General features: G+C 35.5%; 1 protein-coding gene across 1 annotated transcript in view; it reads left to right on the top strand.

The window, feature by feature from the left end:
* METTL14 (methyltransferase 14, N6-adenosine-methyltransferase non-catalytic subunit) overlaps positions 1-18,755 on the top strand; it is a 38,714-nt gene extending 19,959 nt beyond the window's left edge. The window contains exons 7-11 of the mRNA XM_065907442.1: positions 834-975; positions 4,851-4,943; positions 7,218-7,334; positions 8,715-8,925; positions 17,276-18,755. Of these exons, the coding sequence (XP_065763514.1) occupies positions 834-975; positions 4,851-4,943; positions 7,218-7,334; positions 8,715-8,925; positions 17,276-17,580 (868 nt within the window). The 3' untranslated portion in view covers positions 17,581-18,755. The remainder of the gene's footprint in view (positions 1-833; positions 976-4,850; positions 4,944-7,217; positions 7,335-8,714; positions 8,926-17,275) is intronic.
* Positions 18,756-19,062: the final 307 nt, after the last annotated feature.

Here is a 19,062-nt window from a genome sequence, read left to right as displayed (position 1 = left end):
ATTTTAACATGATAATATTTATCATATTTAGAAATATTTTGCATTTAAAGTATCTTATGCATGCATGCATGCTAAGTTGCTTCAGTTGTGTCCAACTCTTTGCAACCCTATGGACTGTAGCCCTGCAGGCTCCTCTGTCCATGGGATTATGCGGCAAGAATACTGGAGTGGGTTGCCATGCCCTCCTCCAGGGGATCTTCCCGACCCAGGGGTTGAACCTGGGTCTTCTGCATTGCAGGTGAATTCTTAACCACTGAGCCACCGGGGAGGCCCCAAAGTGTTTTATATTTATATTTGAAATACCTTCGTACTATGTAGAAATAACCATTAAATAAAGGCTAGTAGTAATTTATACTAAGTGGCTGGAAAGGACTGTTAATCTAAACACTATTGCTAACAAACAAACTAGCAAAAGAAAATTATGTCTATCTTTAGAAACTTTTTTAGATAGAGGAATTTAAAACAAAACAATTTTTCTAAAGGACAGTTGCAGGAAAAATAATGTGATATTCCTCGAAATATTATGATGATAATGGAAAGGGACTCATACACTCACATCTAAGTATGGATTTTCAGTATAAAAAATGAGAGAGGTTTATACTCAGGATATTCCTGTGGGATCATGGTTTTGCTTTGCAGTATGATTCTATCCATGTCCCCAGGAAGAACAGTGATAGATAGTTTTACTGTCTATACTGAGGAGAGAGATTCCTCCATAAAAAGGTATTTAGTTATTAGCTCATGATGACTTTGAAATAGTATTAGGAAATATTTAAGAAACTTTTTTTCATTACCATCTGTAATCTCTTACTTTTTATGCTTTAATCAAATAGGTACTTACAAGCAGATATAGAAGCCTTTGACATCAGAGAACTGACACCCAAATTTGATGTGATTCTTCTTGAACCACCTTTAGAAGAATATTACAGAGAGACCGGCATCACTGCTAATGAAAAATGCTGGACTTGGGATGATGTATGATGAAACTTTCTGCATTGTAATGAATTATTTATTTTTCAAATGAATATATCTTTATTTGATCAGAAAGTAATATTATAAATACTGTTTTAGGAATTATAAATATAGATTTATAGTATATATTATGGCTGAAGATCTAAGGTACAGTAACAAACATTATAATATCTTTGGTCTTAGAAGTTGAGCAGGGAATAAGTAAGTTGTCTGTAGAAGCCTTAAAATTCCAATCTTAAGAGTCCTTGGATGTATAGCTAGAAATAAGTCTAAAAACAGATTGAATGGTTGATAGCTTTCTGTATTTGGTTAGTTTCAGTGACTGTCAGAGTATTCACACACACATATATATATTAGCATAATTTTTACTCTTTGAAGAACTTACAGTATAATAGATTTTAAAAATATATAATCTCAGTCTTATATAGTTGCAGTAAAGTTCTGTTTTCCTAAATAAAAGTAAACAAACTGATAGCTTCAGTGAGTTACATAAAGTAGTCTGTTTTTACTGGTCAGTAACAAAAATAGCAAATATATATTTATTGAGTACCACTCTGTACTAGGCAACTAGGTACTAGAGATTCAAAGATGAATGAGACTTAGTATTTGGCCTTAAGGAGCACAGAGTTGAATGGGATAAGCAGTGACCTAAGCAGATAATTGCAGTATCATTTTGTTAGTTCAATAATAGAGGACTGCATAAGGTGATCTGAACAAAAACCTGATCAAGTTGAGGAAGCTGGGGGACATAAAGAGGAGGTGATACGTGTACAGATTAGCTAGAATTAGCCACTGAGAATGGGCAAGCTGAAGGAACAGCAAGAGCAGGAGGCAGAGAGATGAGAGTGGAGGTCTGTATGTATGTTGATTGTGTTGAAACACAGATGGAGACTGTCTAGAGATGCTGTCTTCTTAGAAACTTGGACTTTTATCATGAAGGCATTAAGGAATCTTTGAAGGGCTTTAACCAGTTTAGTAAATGGTCTAATTAGTGTGTGGAGAAGGATGGTCCAGAGAAAATGAAGACTGGAGAGGGAAGAGCAGGTAGGAGACTGTTGGAGTAGTCTGGTTAGGAGATAAAGGATGCGTGAATTAGGGTAATGGTAGTAAGGATAGAAAGGTGAAAATTCAGAAATGTCTTGTAGGTGTTTCTTGTGAGATCTAGTGATTGGGATGAGGGAAAGAGGTAAGGATGCTTGGAAGTTTGAGTCTTGGGATAAGTGCGTTCAGTTATCACCAGCTGAAAGTCAGTTTAAGGAGAGGAGCAGGGTTAGAGGGATTAGGATTATGCTGAATGTGTTGATTAGAGGTGTATGAGAGACATTCAAGTGAAGGTTGTAATAGGAGTATACAACGTAACAGAAAGATCTGGCCATCTCAAAAGACAGATTTTAAAGGGTTAGCATATTAAACCTATGAGAATAAATGAATGTATATTCATTTGAGATAGTATCTCAATTAGGATACAATGTGAATTTACAGTAAAACCTCAGGGAACTTATATTTAAGAGGCAAATAGAAAAGATGTGAAACGAATGGGTCACAGATGAATGAGGTGGATCAAGACAGTTTGAATGTCATGGAAGCCAAGGAAATAGAGAGCTTCCCTAATTGAGGAGCATGTGATCAAAAGCGTTGAACACAGAAGAGATGTAGGGAAAGCAGTGGATGGAAACTGTAAACTGCTATTTCACTGGAAGTTGCTTTGAATCCTTGCATATCCCCTTCTGAGTTAATAGTTGTTACTATTGTTAGTATTCCTTACTCTTCAAGATATAACTTCAGTTTTTCTTCCTTGAAACTTTTCTTTTTAGCTTCAATACCTCTGTCACATTTATTTACATTTTTATTTTACAAGTTTTTCCTGTCCTCTGATAAGTATAATCTGTGTTTATTGTTGAAACACAGAAATAGATAGTATCCCCAAAATTTAGGTTAAAGATGTAGTGCTGTTGATATTTAGGGTTGAGAGGTTTTCCAGATAGATTGCACAAATTAATATTCGTTCTGATGGTGTTTAAGAAATGTCTATTTTTCCTCATTAAAATTGATATAGATAATAATCTTTTTCAATTTAGGCAAAAGAAACTTGAAAAATTAAACTTATTATGTCTATGATTAGTAGTTAGGTTGAACTTTATTTTCTCTGGCCCATCTCTAAGATTTGGTCAGTGAAATCCAAGAGTTTAAATTTTAAATGATAAACTAATAGAGTTTTTGAAATAAAGAAATTCCATTTTATATGCATATTGAAAAGTTTGTCTGGAGCCCTAAGAACTCTAAGCTCTTAACCTTTATGTAGTAATGACCTAAAGAAAGTGCCAATAGCTAAATATAAATTTTTAAAGTGTTTGAGTTTCTCAGGTATTCTTTTTCATGTTAAAGTCAATAGAGGTCAGTGTGTTTTAGTTAAGAATATAAGCACTTACTTAAAATACCAATATTTAGTATTTATAATTGTAACATCAAGAGTTATTTGCTTAATGTTCTTCACTGTGTGCCATCACTTACCTTAGCTATGCCATGTATAATATGTGTGTAGGAATATATGTGTGTGTCTGTGCATATTAATGTTTATTCATATTCTTATGAGACTATTAGATCAGGCGTTATATCAAGACAAAGTTGGAAGTGTAAAACTGAATAGGTTTATGCCTATTGTAATTTATTTTCACTATCACTGTCAAATAATGTTTCTTTTACTTAGATAAGTTATAGGTGATGCGGTTATGATGCATTCAGGTAAAGTTAAGGAACTTCCCTTGTAGTCCAGTGGTTAGGACTCTGTACTTCCTCTGTGGGGAATGTGGGTTCCATCCTTGGTTGGGAAAGTTCCACACGCCTGTGAGGTGAGGTCAAAGAAAAAAATAAAGGAAAAAAAATTTTTTTCTAAGTTAAATTTTTCTTAATACATCTAACTAACAAGTATTAATTAGCTTGAGCCATGGTCTGTGAAACTTGTTAGCTGTAATAGGAAGCAGTAGAATAAGAATACCATATAAAATGATTGCTTTTGTAGTCATTTATCCACATTTATGGTAGTCCCCAAATTTAGAGATTTAATTATTAAAGAACGTTTTTTTTTAATTGACATGCTCAACACATACAAAGCCAACAATTATAGCCTATTTTTTTTACATTTCAGACCGAAAGTGATCATTACAATGAAATGTGTATATTGATTTATTTTATTTAGAACTGTTCTACTGGAAACCATGTCCTCCACAAACATTTGTAGTTATGTTTTATTTTAAGTTTGCCCCTAACTTTGGGGTAATTTAATCCTTTTCCTTTTCAGTTTCTTTTTCTGTAAGTGGTAACAGGTTGCTCTAAAGCTATACCTTATAAAATTCCATAATTCTATAAATATGGTTTTCTGTAAACTTTTCACATAAAATCAAGTGTATGTATGTGCATGTGTTCATCTGTGTTGTATTAATACAGGAAAAAAAGTCCTTAAGAACAAGCTTTAAGGATAAAATTTATTTTCCGTTGTATTTCCTAATGAAAATTAGTACATTTAAAGAGCACATATACTATAAGTGAAAAGGAAAGTGAAGTTGCTCAGTCGTGTCCGACTCTTTACGACCCCATGAACTGTAGCCTACCAGGCTCCTCCATCCATGGGATTTTCCAGGCAAGGGTACGGGAGTGAGTTGCCATTTCCTTCTCCAGGGGATCTTCCTGATCCAGGGATCGAACCCAGGTCTCCCACATTGCAGGCAGACATTTTACCATCTGAGCCACCAGGGAAGCATATATTATAAGTATATAAACATATACTATAAGTCCTGATAAATCTCAGTGCTTGTTCTTTTGGATTTAGAATGAGTGGGAAACAAAATACTTCTATGCAATACTGTTTTGGTTTCTTCCAGATTATGAAGTTAGAAATTGATGAGATTGCAGCACCTCGATCATTTATTTTTCTCTGGTGTGGTTCTGGGGAAGGATTGGACCTTGGAAGAGTGGTAAGATGGTGTTTTTTTTAAGTGTTTTTTTAAAATTCATAAAAAACAAATAACAATATAACAATAACAAATAACAACACAACAAATAACAGTATGTTGTGTAAGAAATTTGAAGATTAATGTTAAATTGTTCTTCATTTCTTACATAGTACTCAAATATTCAGAAAGAAAAACTTTTAAAAAGAAAATGTAAAAAATTTTAAAAATTAAAAAAAAAAAATAAAAAGAATATGTAAAAGACAGTGCCCCTTAGTCAGTTAACTAGCTTTTAGGATAAAAAATCAAACTACAGTTTACTACAGCTGCAAGAAGAGAACATTTTAGAGATTTGAAATTGAATTGCAGCTCAAAAACGGGAGGCTTACTGTTGTATACTCTCCATTATTAGTAGCTAAAATGTATTCTTCTGAGTAGCCTTAACTCATGAATTCCAAGTGGAAGCCAAATCAAGTTGGATAAATAACACAGTATCTAGAACACATAGTTTGAAGGGATGAGTGAGAGTGAGAAAGAAGTTTATCATCTCAGTTTATTTTAGGTACCTTATGTTTATCATATTCAGAACTTTCTTTGTTTTTTTGGTTGGAATATTTTGAATTTCTAAATGGAAACCAAATAATGAAAGCTTTTTCTTTTTAATACTGGTAGCTTTGTGGCTAGTTTTGGTCTCAGATATGCTGTCCAACTGTGAAACTTTGGGTAAAGAGGTATTTACTCTTGTGTACTTCAGTTTCCTCAATTGTTATGGGATAATGTTTACATTTTTAGGACATATTATTATTACTTGGTATACTACCAAGATCTCATTTAATCCTGGTAATTTTAGGAGGTGTCCATTTGACAGGTGAAGAATTTAAGTAGGATTTTATTGAGATAAATTTGTGCTCAAATCCTGAAATTCTGCAGTTGCTTTGTAGTTTTTGTATAAATAGCAAGTTTGAGATTGTTGGATCACATCATTGCTTCCATCATTTATTAACTCCATGGTAAGACTATAACTGTATACTGGGAATCTGTTTTATTCCTGGCATCTCCCTAAGATGCTGTAAAAAAAAAAAAAAAATCTAAGAAAATAGAAACACACCGTATGTTTTTATGGGTATATTGGTATATTTTATAGGTATATTACCCTTATTAGATCAAATGTCTAGCTTTGGACTTTTCTCCTACCCCTCAAATTAGCTTGAAATTGACTAGGAGGCTTTATCTTACTTGTTATGCAGCAGTTTATCATACTAGTGAAAGCAGATTTTGGCCCCAAATAATTACAAAAATAATACAGCATGAGAAATACTCATGAACTTATGGTAAGTTGATTAGGGCATGTTGGATTTAGGCCCTTGTGATAACTTCATGAATATCCAGTGCTAAACAAATATTTGGCAACAGGAACAGATAGTGATCGTGATTTTTGAGATTTTAAGTTAAAAATCTAAGTTCCATTTTGAGGTGTATCTCAGTTTATACAGTGAAAAGTACATATGTTTTATGCTCTACTGTGTCTTTATTTGTACTTGATCATAATGCCAACAGTATTGCACTGCACAATTTACTTAATTCCTCCTACTTTGCTCTTAGTCAATTAGGGGTAAGGACTGCATCCTACTCACGTTTTTAATCCCAGCCGCTAGCAAACACCTACATATGGTAGGGCTCAAAATGCTACTCTGGGTACTCACTTAGCTGGTATTTGTTATATGTTCATATATGACAGATTCTAAGACACTAAGATTCAAAACTCTCTATTGTCTAGGTTACATAAAGCTGAAAGTAAAGTTTTATCCTATAAAGAAATATACAGACAATTGTAAGTCTTTGAATTTTTGAGGTTTAGTATTAAATATATAAAAATAACATTTTACAAGACTCATTTGAAAGGAAGCTACTGATTAGAACTTCTCAACAGTTTTTAGCTTTATCAGAGGATAGAAAATTGAGGTGGCAAGAACAGTAACCTTTTGAATTATTTTTTGATTTAATAGGGGCTGATTATTCTCTTATTTAAAGCTCACTTTCTATTGATGACAGTGGAAGGTAGTATAAAGAATTGGAGTATTATATAGTCTTTTCCATGTTTTGATATTATATGTTTTTATAATGGCTGTATATTTAAAGACAAGTATTTCTTTTTTTCTGTTTTTACAGTAATACAAAATTACTATGCCATCTTGGAATTTAGTATCTCAAACCTCTAGGAAGTTTTTAATGCTGGTTGGTTAAGTATTGTTTATTTCTTTTAGCTAAGGATTTTTTTTAAAATTCTCTTATTTCTAGTGTTTACGCAAGTGGGGTTACAGAAGATGTGAAGATATTTGTTGGATTAAAACCAATAAAAACAATCCTGGGAAGACTAAGACTTTAGATCCAAAGGCCGTCTTCCAGAGAACAAAGGTATTGTCTTTACTGTTTTCTTTTCTATATTTTAATTATTTTCTCTCAAGCTTTTCCAGATGACTCCATGCTGTTTAATTCATTTTGGTGGAAGGGTTCTCTCAGACTTGCACAGATAACATTGAGCATTAAAGTAAAAAAGCCAAGTTCGTTTTAAAAATTTTATTCACTCAGAGAAGCCTGTGCTGTGCTGGAGAAGGTAATATGTATTCCCGTATATCCTATACTACTGTAATTCTCAGTCAGATATGGGCTTTTGGTACTTCTGACCCCCATATTTTTTCCTTTCTCTAGACTCAGAGAAAAGAAATGGCAGCATGACTCAATAGCTGGCCAGCTGAGATGAATATTTCTCTCCTCTTCCCTTTTTTCTGGGCTTCCCTGATAGCTTGGTTGGCAAAAAATCCGCCTGCAATGCAGGAAACCCCAGTTTGATTCCTGGGTTGGGAAGATCCCCTGGAGAAGGGATAGGCTACCCAGTCTAGTATACTTGGCTTCTCTGGTGGCTCAGCTGGTAAAGAATCCATCCGCAATGCCAGAGACCCTAGTTCGATCCCTGAGTTGGGAAGATCCCCTGGAGAAGGGAAAGGCTACCCACTCCAGTGTTTTGGCCTGGAGAATTCCATGGACAGAGCGACTTTCACTTTCCCTTCTTTTTTCTGCATAAGAACCTGAACAAGAACCCCTGAGAACCTCTGATTTGTAGGACCGCCCTCCTAGTTACCAGGGTTTAACAGTTTGTCCTCCAGTCTTTCACTCTTCTGGGAGCTTCAGGGGGAGGGTCTTTCTGAAGTCTTTCTTGAGCTAGAAATTCTTTTTGAAGGGAATCCAAGCCATCCATTGGTTCATGGAGTCAAGTGAGATTAAATTTATTTAAACTATACCCTGTTGTCCAGATTAAATAGAGGTCAAACAATAAACAACAAAAAAGGAAATTGTTTGACTTTCACATTTATGTATGTTGAGTATTTTAAGTTTGTATCCTTGCTTAAAGTCTTTTCTCCATTTGAAAAGGCTTACAACTTGTGTATAGATTTGCTCTTGGATCATGCAAGGCCCAATATAACATCAGACTCTGAAGTCAAGTCCCATGTTTCCATAACTTCTGGAAACAAGTTACTATCAAGAGTTGCAATGACTGAGTCAACAGTCATTGACTCAGTTATCTAAAATGTGACGGCCCTAAGTTTAATGTCTAGCTTCCCTGCCAATCTTCGGAGGTCCAGAGATCCAGGTTTTTCCTATTGTGTTTTTGCCCATAGAACCATATCCCAAAGATTCAGAGAAATGAATATTGTTTTGGAATTTGAAATGTAAAATGTTGTGCAATGTGACTGTTTATGAAAAGAGATTAATTGGCCTGTTTTTATTGTTACTTAGGAACACTGCCTTATGGGGATCAAAGGAACTGTTAAGCGTAGCACAGATGGGGACTTCATTCATGCTAATGTTGACATTGACTTGATTATCACAGAAGAACCTGAAATTGGCAATATAGAAAAGCCTGTAGAAATTTTTCATATAATTGAACATTTTTGTCTTGGTAGAAGACGCCTTCATCTGTTTGGAAGAGATAGTACAATTCGACCAGGTAAGATCTCAGCGGGGGGAAATGTTGATAGTTCCTTGAGATATAGATGTTAAGAAAGAGTACACAGTGCTTTGTAAAATAAAATGCTTATGACACATTTGACCCCTCTTCTTGCTGTATTTCAAGTATACTCAGTCTTGTCTCAGTACTCTTTCATGGCCCTCTTTCCTATCATTCTGATCCTGACAGACCTTTTCTCACAACACTGTCTAAATTAAGCCAGCTTCACAGTACTATCCAGTCCTCCCACCACTCTTTTCCTCATAGCACTATTATTATCTGAATTATAAAATCATTTGGACATGCTTATAGTCAGTCTCTAGCATTTCAGTCTCATGGAAAGCGAAGACTGTCTTATTTTCTTCTTTTGACCCAGCATTTAGGTTATTAAATAAATACTGTGTTGAAGAAATGCATAATGGACATTTAGTCCTGTCCAAAACGTCTGTAAGACATTTGGTCCACACCAAAAGGTTCCTGATACTTGGCCCTGTCCAAAATTACTTGTCAGGGACCAGATTTGCTCAGGTTTCAAGGACCTTTTGGTACGAACAAAATGTCTTACTTTTTAGATGGCACTAAATGTCTGCTAACCAAATGATCCTGTAGAAAATAACCATACATTTATGAAATATATGATATATCCCAGCTTTATTAGTACTTGGCTTGTCTCCTTACATATATCATGATACTGTTTTATCAAAACTTTAACTTTTTTTTTTTACTAAATCTGTATAATGTGAATTTACAATTTTGAAAAAAATGAGTAGAAAATAATTAAGCTGTTATAGACTGGAACTTTCTTTCAGAGGGCACAGCTTTTGTTTACAAAGTATTGTTAAAGTAATTATACATTCCGTTTCTTTTACTTCTCGGAAAATATAAAAGTTACTTTTAAGGACGTTGCATCATTCAATCACAGTATATGAAATCAACCTGTTTGGTTTTACCATGCTAGAAATGTTGTTTAAAGCTGAAAGGAGCCAGGATCTTATTTGTTTTAAATAGTCTACATTTTATACAAAGTAAAAGTTGAAGGTACAGTGGAATAATTGGCCTTCAAAGTACCTATGAATTTAGGAGAAACTCTGATGTTCGTTCTAAAAAAGGTAACCCTTAAAGTTGTGGTAGGTAGGTAGGTATAACGGGATCCATCTTCCTTGCCTCCACCCCAGACTCATCAGCTGGTCTCTATGGATGTGCTTTAGTGAACACGCTTAGAAATATCTTCGTTTGTAGAAACTGGTCTTGAATTTCATAAAGTTCTGTAAAATGATAAAGAGAAAAATAAAAGTGCATTCTCTTTACAAAGAAATATTTTGCGTGTGAAATGTTTTTTTCTCTGTGGCTTAGGATTAGAGAAAATATTTTCTGTTTTTAAAAGTTAAATGGTATTTCTCTTGGCAGTTTGTTATTCAGAATTGCGTTGCTGAAGTTATCATTTGTCATTGCTTTTTGGCTTAATATTGTGGTCAAATAATATGTATCATAAAATATCACTAATTTGTAATTTGCTTTGACTGAATTTAGATGACTATCCAGTTCAGATGAAAGTCTGATGGAAAATAATGTAAATTTTTTGTTGTTGATTGTAGTATTTGTTGTATGCTATTTCTGTCAGCCATGTCTTTACTGATTTTTTAAAACTATTTATTCTCTGAGAAAGGCATGTTTAAATCTATTAAGATTATGGGTTTGTGGTGCTGTTGTCAGTTTTGAATTTATGTCTATTCGAGATTATTAGGTATATTTAAAATGTTGGACTTTTATGCCTTCCTAGTAGATTGATGCTCTTAATATTAAGAAATGTCCTTCTTAATCCAGTTTCTTAACTTTAAATCCTTCTTCATCTAACATTATTACAGTGATTCCAGTTTTTTTTTTTTTTGGTTTGTGTTTGCTTTTCATCTTATTTCCATGCTTTATTTTCAGTCTTCCATATCCTTTAACATATCTCTTGTGATCAAACACAGAGGTAGTTTTCATTAAATAGGTAGATTTAATCTTTATCTTTGAATTGGGGTTTTTAAAAATAATTGATTGTTCCCTTTCCCATGTTTGTTTTTTTTGTTTTTGTTTTTGGCTGAGAGACATAGGATCTCAGTTCTGCAACCAGGAATTTATCCCATGCCCCTTGCTTTGGAAGTGTGGAATCCTGACCACTGGACCACCAGGGAAGTCCCTTAATTGAATTGTTTGGTGGTGGTGGTGGTGGTGTAGTCTCTAAGTCGTGTCCAACTCTTGTGACTCCATGAACCATGAACCTGCAAGGCTCCTCTGTCCATGGGATTCTCCAGGCAAGAATACTGGAGTGGGTTGCCGTTTCCTTCTCCAGAGGATCTTCCCAACACAAGGATTAAACCCTGGCCTCCTGCATTGCAGGCAGATTCTTGACCAATTGAGCTACAAGTCAAGTCTATATTTAATGTAATTTCTTTTTAAAAAATGTTTCTTTTTATTTATTCTTGGCTGAGCTGGGTCTTTGTTGCTACACAGACTTCTCAGCTAGCAGGGGCTACTCTAGTTATGGTGCACAAGCTTCTCATTAGAGTGGATTTTCTTGTGAAATAGAGGCTCTAGGACATGAGAACTTCATTAGTTCTGGCACTTGGCCTCAGTAGTTGGAGTTTCTAGAATACAGGCTCAGTAATTGCAAATGGGCTTAGTTGTCCCGCAGCATGTATAATCGTCCAGGATCAAGGGCAAATCTGTGTCTCCTGCATTGGCATGGGGTTTCTTTACCACTGAGCCACTAGGATAACCTTTAATGTAGTTTCTGATATTTGTGGTTGTTCAGTCGCTCAGTCGTGTCCAACTATTTACGACCCCGTGGACTGCAGTACCCCAGACTTCCCTTCCCTGTCCTTCACTATTTCTGGAGTTTGCTCAAACTCAAGACCATTGAGTTGGTGATGCCATCGAACCGTGTCATTGTCTGTCATCCGCATCTCCTGCCTTCAATCTTTCCCAGCATCAGGGCTTTTTCCAGTGAGTTGGCTCTTTGCATCAAGTGGCTGAGGTATTGGAGCTTCAGTTTCAGCATCAGTTCTTCCAAATTACAGTTTATTTCTTTTAGAATTGACTGATTTGATCTCCTTGCTGTCCAAGGGACTCTCCAGAGTCTTCTCCAGCACCACAATTCAAAAGCATGAATTCTCTAGCACTCAGCTTTGTTTATGGTCCAACTCTTACCTCTGTATGTGACTACTGGAAAAACCATACCTTTTATTATACGGACCTTTGTCGGCAAAGCGATGTCTCTGCTTTTTAATCTGCTGTCTAGGTCTGTCATAGCTTTTCTTCCAAGGAACAAGTGTCTTTAAATTTCATGGCTGTAGTCATCATCCATAGTGATTTTGGAGACAGAAAATAAAGTCTGTCACTGTTTCCATTGTTTCCACATCTATTTGGCATGAAGTGATGGGACTGGATGCCATGATCTTAGTTTTTTGAATATTGAGTTTTAAGCCAGCTTTTTCACTCTCCTCTTTCACTTTCATCAAGAGTATCTTTAGTTCCTCTTCACTTTCTGCCCTTAGGATGGAGTCAGTCTGCATATCTGAGCTATCAATATTTCTCCTGGCAATCTTGATTCCCACTTGTTCTTCATCCAGCCTGGCATTTTTCATGATGTATTCTGCATATAAGTTAAATAAGCAGGATGACAATATTCAGCCTTGACATAGTCATTTCCCAGTTTTGATCCAGTCTGTTGTTCCATGTCCAGTTCTAACTGTTGCTACTTAACCTGCAGACAGGTTTCTCAGGAGGCTGGTAAGGTGGTCTGGTATCCCATCTTTTAAGAATTTTCCACAGTTTGTTGTGATCCACACAGTAAAGACTGTGTTGTTACTGAAGCAGACGTAGACGTTTTTCTGGAACTCTCTTGCTTTTTCTATGGTCCAGTAGATGTTGGCAATGTGATCTCTGGTTCCTCTTCCTTTCCTAAATTTAGTTTGTACATCTGGAAGTTCTTGGTTCACATACTGTTGAAGCCTTGCTTGAAGGATTTTGAGTGTTACTTTGCTTACATGTGAAATGAGTACAATTGTGTGGTAGTTTGAACGTTCTTTGGCATTGCCCTTCTTTGGGATTGGAATGAAAACTGAGCTTTTCCAGTCCTGTGGCTGGTGCTGAGTTTTCCATCTTTGCTGGCATATTGAGTGCAGCACTTCCACAGCATCACTTTTTAGAATTTGAAATAGCTCAGCTGGAATTCTGTCACCTCCGCTAGCTTGGTTCGTATTAATGCTTCCTAAGGCCCACTTGTCTTCACACTCTAGGAGGTCTGGTTCTAGCTGAGTGATCACACCATTGTGTTTATCCAAGTCATTAAGACCTTTTTTGTACAGTTCTTCAGTATATTCTTGCCACTTCTTATATCTCTTCTGCTTCTATAAGATCCATACTGTTTCTGTCCTTTATTGGGCCCATCTTTGCATGGAATGTTCCTTTGGTATCTCCGATTTTCTTGAAGAGATCTCTAGTCTTTCTCATTCTATTTTCCTCTATTTCTTTGCATTGTTCACTTAAGAAGGCCTTATCCCTCCTTGGAGCTTATCCCCCCTCTGGAACTCTGCATTCAGATGGGTGTATCTTTCCTTTTCTCCTTAGCCTTTTGCTTCTCTTCTTTTCTTAGCTATTTGTAAGACCTCCTCAGACAACCATTTTGCCTTGTTGCATTTCTTTTTCTTAGGAATGGTTTTGATCACCACCTCTTGTACAGTGTCAGGAACCTCTGTCCATATTCTTTAGTCACTCTATCAGATCTGATCCTTTAAACGTATTTGTCACTTCCACTGTATAATCATAATGGATTTGATTTAGGTCATACATGAATGGCCTAGTGGTTTTCCCTACTTTCTTCAATTTAAGTCTGAATTTTGCAATAAAGAGTTCATGATATGAGTCACAGTCAGCTCCCCATCTTGTTTTTGCTGACTGTATAGAGCTTCTCCATCTTTGGCTACAAAGGATATAATCCATCTGATTTCGGTATTGACCATCTGGTGACATCCATGCATACGGTTGTCTCGTGTTGTTGGAAGAGGGTGTTTGAAGGGAAGGTGACCATCTTACTGTTCGCTTTACATTGGTACCACCTGTTCTGTGTCCCCTTTTCTCTCATTTCTTTTGGATTAAGTATTCTTATATTATTCAGTGTTTCTTTTTTATTAACTTGTTAGATATTCTTTTATTGTTCCTTCACTGGTTTTCTTGGAAATTGCAGCTTGTACCCTTGAATTATTAAATTCTAAAGTAAAATAGCGTATTGGTTTTTTAAAGGGTAAGAATGCTATGGTTATGCCTCATAGTTTCTTTAGTCTTTTAAAATCAGTTTTTCTCAATATATATATTTAGTCATGCCTGAGTTATTACACACTTACTAGATAGACAGCTACAGAGTGAACTTTGAGTTGTTGAGACTTCTGCTGTACATATACATGAACATCTTGTTTGGAGGTTTAGTAGATGATTTTACTCTCTTATCAAAGTAAAATATTTTGGCAACAGAGCTTGTGGCAAGCAAATATTTCCTCTTCACTGGCTTAAAAGAAAGTAACAACTAGATGCTCAGCTGGAGTTGTGTGTTTTTCAGAAAGTGTAGATGTCCATAGATACTGAATATTAAGATTATGACTGTAATGTTTGAGGAAATAAGGAACAGATTTTTATCTTCCATCATTAACCTTTGTACCCAAAAATAGCTCTTGAATCTGGGAACAATCTCCAGTGGGAACTGCTATTTAAAGGAAGTAGAAAACTTTAAAGAAAAAGCAAGGCTATTTAAACAATAAAAGGGAACATCAAACAGATGGTAATCTTTTAATAATTGAAAAGTCAGTGTAGCAACATTAAAGAAAATTTTCAAGAGGAAAAAAGATTCAACCTCACTACTTCCAAGAAGTATTATTTTTTTGCATAATACTTTCCAATCCTCTTGTGCATACAAATTTTTACATAACTGTGTCATTCATCATTTTATATTTTTCTCAATATTATGTCAAAATATATGTCAAAATTATTTCTACATTTAAATAATTAGTTATAATGCTTTTAACGGCTTTATAGCATTGTTTTAAGTTTTTTTTAATGTGAGTGGAAGAACCTAAGGAGTAGAGAGAGTAGATAATTGTTAAGTATAGCTATAGATACAAGCATAAACAGCAACTGAAGTAAAAATACAAATTTTGGTGCCAGTTTGTATTTGTAATATTCTATAACTATAACATAATGGGAATTTTCTCCATTCATTTAACTGTGGCCACTCTACCCACTTTATATTATACATTATATCTTTGATACCCTTCTATCTATATCTACACTTGTTGCACAAAGTCTTAGAGGTTCAGATTTTATTCTTTGCTTGTAAACTACTATCTGATTCTTTATCTTTGCCCATTCTTGCAAAAATTATTTTAGTATTAAGAAGGAATATCCACTTGGGAAAATTATGTAGTAGGAAGTTAACCATATAAATAATAATAAGAGCAATTGAGAGAAGTCTGTTCAAGAGGCTATAATTTATTTGGGTCAAATCCTCAAATACACTTCTTCCTCAAGGAGGTAGTCTAAGGTATATAACACATACCAGAGGAATACTCTTTATTACTGCTTTAAAAGTTTAAAAATTGCTATATATATCATACTCACTGAAGGCAGGCTAATTGAAGCTTACTTGGTTCTTAGAAATTAAGGATTAGAAATTTTAATAGAACTCTGTTGCAGTGAAGAATTTGTGAGTGGGAAGCAGCGTCCCTTGCGGTTTACTTTGTAAAGGTTTACATGTCTTATATATGTAGGGCAATATAGCATGAAAGAGACAATATTAACTATTTTTATTAAATCTTCGAATTTTTTCTTACCTCTTGCTTGTGCGTTGTGTTACACAGCACCATATATATAGCAGAAAATAAACCAAAAGCAAGTAGAAGTCTCATAGGTTCAGTTGTTAGTGAGACCACATAGGTGTGCAGTGTATTCTTTCATCTGACTTTTACCAGGGTGTCTACTTGATGAGACATGAAAGGCATCATACGGTTTTATCTTTTATTTTTCTCCAGATATTACAGATCTTACCTGTGTACTGTTAGATGATTTAAATGATGAACACAGTGTTGTATAAAAAAGGCTACTACATTTTAGAATGTGATCCTAGTCAAATATTTTGCACTTTATCATGGGCCTAATAGTCTAAGAAATAATCTTGATAAGGCATAAATAGTGTGAGATTGATTTTTCAGGTGAAAACCTCATTCTTAGAGATTCCTCGACCTGCCCCAATGATCAGGACTCAGCACATGGAGGAAGCCTCGAAGCATGAGGTCTCCATCAGGCATTTACAGTTAATTTGTAGTTCTTCCTGCTGCAGATACAAGGCAATCGAACAGAAACCACCCTTATAAAGAAACTTGTCTAGCAATGAAGTTGACAAAAATACCTTTTTACCTATAGAAATATAATATGTAATGGAAATTCAGAAAGATAATTCATTTCATTAAGATACATGTTTAAGGTGGATGTTGAAGGACGGAATTTTCACTAGGTTGACAGGATAGAGAAAATTATAGGCACAAGGTGGATATCCGTGTGCAAACAGTTAACTGTAGTGGTTCATTGTTTCAGCAGTGCAATTAGAAAGCTAGTTCAGACCTCATTGTATAAGACTTTCGATTCCATATTTCTGAATTCTGGCTTAGTGGAAAGCCCAGAAGGTTGTGCAGAGAAGGAATGTGGTTTTAGCTTTACTTTAGGCTTTCCACTTTTAGAGGGAGGAGAGATTGGGAAAACATTACAGTATACATGTATGTCTGTTATATGTGTAGGGGACAAAACTAGTAGAAAAATAAAAACTCTTAAGGGTGGGAGTAGAAATGGAAAGATGGTAACAAATAGGAGCAACATGGTAATAGGTTGAATTTCTAAGACCTGTCAGCTGGGTTAATGTGGTTGGAAGAAAAGAAGCAAAAGTTAGTTCCAGGATGTTAGTCAGAAAACTGGAACCATTTCTACAAGTAGGAAGGTGATATAAAATTTAATAAATTTTCACTAAGCAGAACTCAGTGTGGTGTCCAATATTTTCTAAATCCTATTCTCACAGAATGTGAAATATGGATGGAAATGATGATTATATTATAAAAGTTACAGTTTAAGAGGAAAAACAAAACAAGCAAACTATTTATGAAATCAAAGACCATAGTTAAATGCCACATGTTCTATGTAAAATATCAATATTGGGTAAGTGATAGGGACATCTTTAGAAATACACTGGAGATTTGAAATGGCTCCTAAAGATCAGTAAGAGAATTGGGGGGGATAAAAAGGTTAATCTTTCTTCCCTCCATTTCAGGGTGGCTTACAGTTGGACCAACTCTTACAAATAGTAACTACAATGCAGAAACGTATGCATCCTACTTCAGTGCCCCGAATTCCTATTTGACTGGATGTACAGAGGAAATTGAGAGACTTCGACCAAAATCACCTCCTCCCAAATCTAAATCTGATCGAGGAGGTGGAGCTCCCAGAGGAGGCGGAAGAGGTGGCACTTCTGCTGGCCGTGGGCGAGAGAGAAATCGATCTAACTTCCGAGGAGAAAGAGGTGGCTTCAGGGGGGGCCGTGGAGGCGCGCACAGAGGTGGCTTTCCACCTCGATAGTTTTTTAGGACACTGATCCTATTAATGCCCCTTCGCCTTCTTTCCGATAGTTTGAATTTCACCCGGGAGATGTTTAGAACTCTGTTCCAGCTTGCACTTGGCTTTAGTTTCTCTAAGCTACAGGAATATTTTAATCAACCTAGTTGTCACTGTCTCGTTTTATTCAGGGTAAATGAGTCATCCTGTCTTTTGTCCTGTGCATGTAACCAAACAGTGGAACAACACAAATACCTTCACTTTCAGAAACTGAATTTAGTCTAATTACAAAGGCTTTTGCTTTTTAGGAATAAAGCAAGCAGTGAAAAGACCCAGTCTGAAGTGTCACAACGGTGCTGACAGTAGTTGATGATGGGCTTCCCATCACTGCTGTCACAGCAGACAGGAAGCTGTTTGGCAGCCTTGATGGAGTGGAGTTGGGACAGGTGGTAAACTTCTCTTGGGGTTTCAGCATTTTCTCACTGAAACAATAAAAGAGACTTTTTTTCTTTCTTTTTGAAAAATCTTAAGTAAACTCGTGTACTTTGATCACAGAAGAAATTAAGAAACTTGGAACAAAAACCTCTTCCCAAGTCTAAATCTGATCAGGGAGGTGGAGCCACCGGGTAGGCAGAGAGGAGGTAGAACCTATAGGCATACTTTACAAAGAGGAAAAAAAAGTGTTCATTATAATGTCAGTTGTGCAGCTACCGATGACTGTTACTCATACTTCCTAAGAAGCTGACGAGGACAAAGAGCCAAGCAGCCAAGGACAGTAGAACTTTGGTGTAATCTTGGATTGACTTTCAAAGCAGTTTCATTTTCCTTAGCAAAATAAAAGAATCGGAAGCAACAGATACACCTGGTCATCAGGTGCTTGGTTTAAACATTTTGGGAAATAAAGTACTTGGTGATGGGAAAATGACATGCACCTATAAACTTGTTCTAGAGAAAAGGTAAAACCAATTATAGAAAACCCTCAACTTAAGAAGAGAGCTTGGAAAAATGGAACTGCAGTTGCCTTCTAAGGGACTGGTTCTCCAGATAAGTTAGTTGTATGAAATTTTATATTGTCATTTCTATACTGTCACTCATGTTTTGCATGAATCTGCTGAATGAAATAATACCATTATTGTTGATAAACATTTTTTATTTTATGTATGATTTTTCTAATGAAACTTTAAACCTTTGAACTTTGAGAGTCTCTTTTCTGTGAGTGGAATTGTCGTCGTTACCAAATGAAAAAGGATTGACCTCAGATGAGACTATTCTCTTGGTCTGTGAGTAGCCCTTCTGTGCTTTTCATTGGCTCATAAAATGAGGTTATGTTATGTCCTTTAAAGACTCAGTTTGAAGATAGGGACTGAATTATAGGATTATGCTTGAGATCCTTACAAGCCTGATGAATTTTACTTGCTCGATCTGTTAGAGCTTTCTAGTACAAGTAGCATTTGACTAATGTCCTTCTTGATGTAGATATGGTGTGGAACTGTTCGTTAATTTTCA

Source organism: Muntiacus reevesi, chromosome 16 (assembly GCF_963930625.1).
Source record: "Muntiacus reevesi chromosome 16, mMunRee1.1, whole genome shotgun sequence".
NCBI classification, from domain to species: domain Eukaryota; kingdom Metazoa; phylum Chordata; class Mammalia; order Artiodactyla; family Cervidae; genus Muntiacus; species Muntiacus reevesi.
This window is presented reverse-complemented; position numbering and strand designations above follow the sequence as displayed.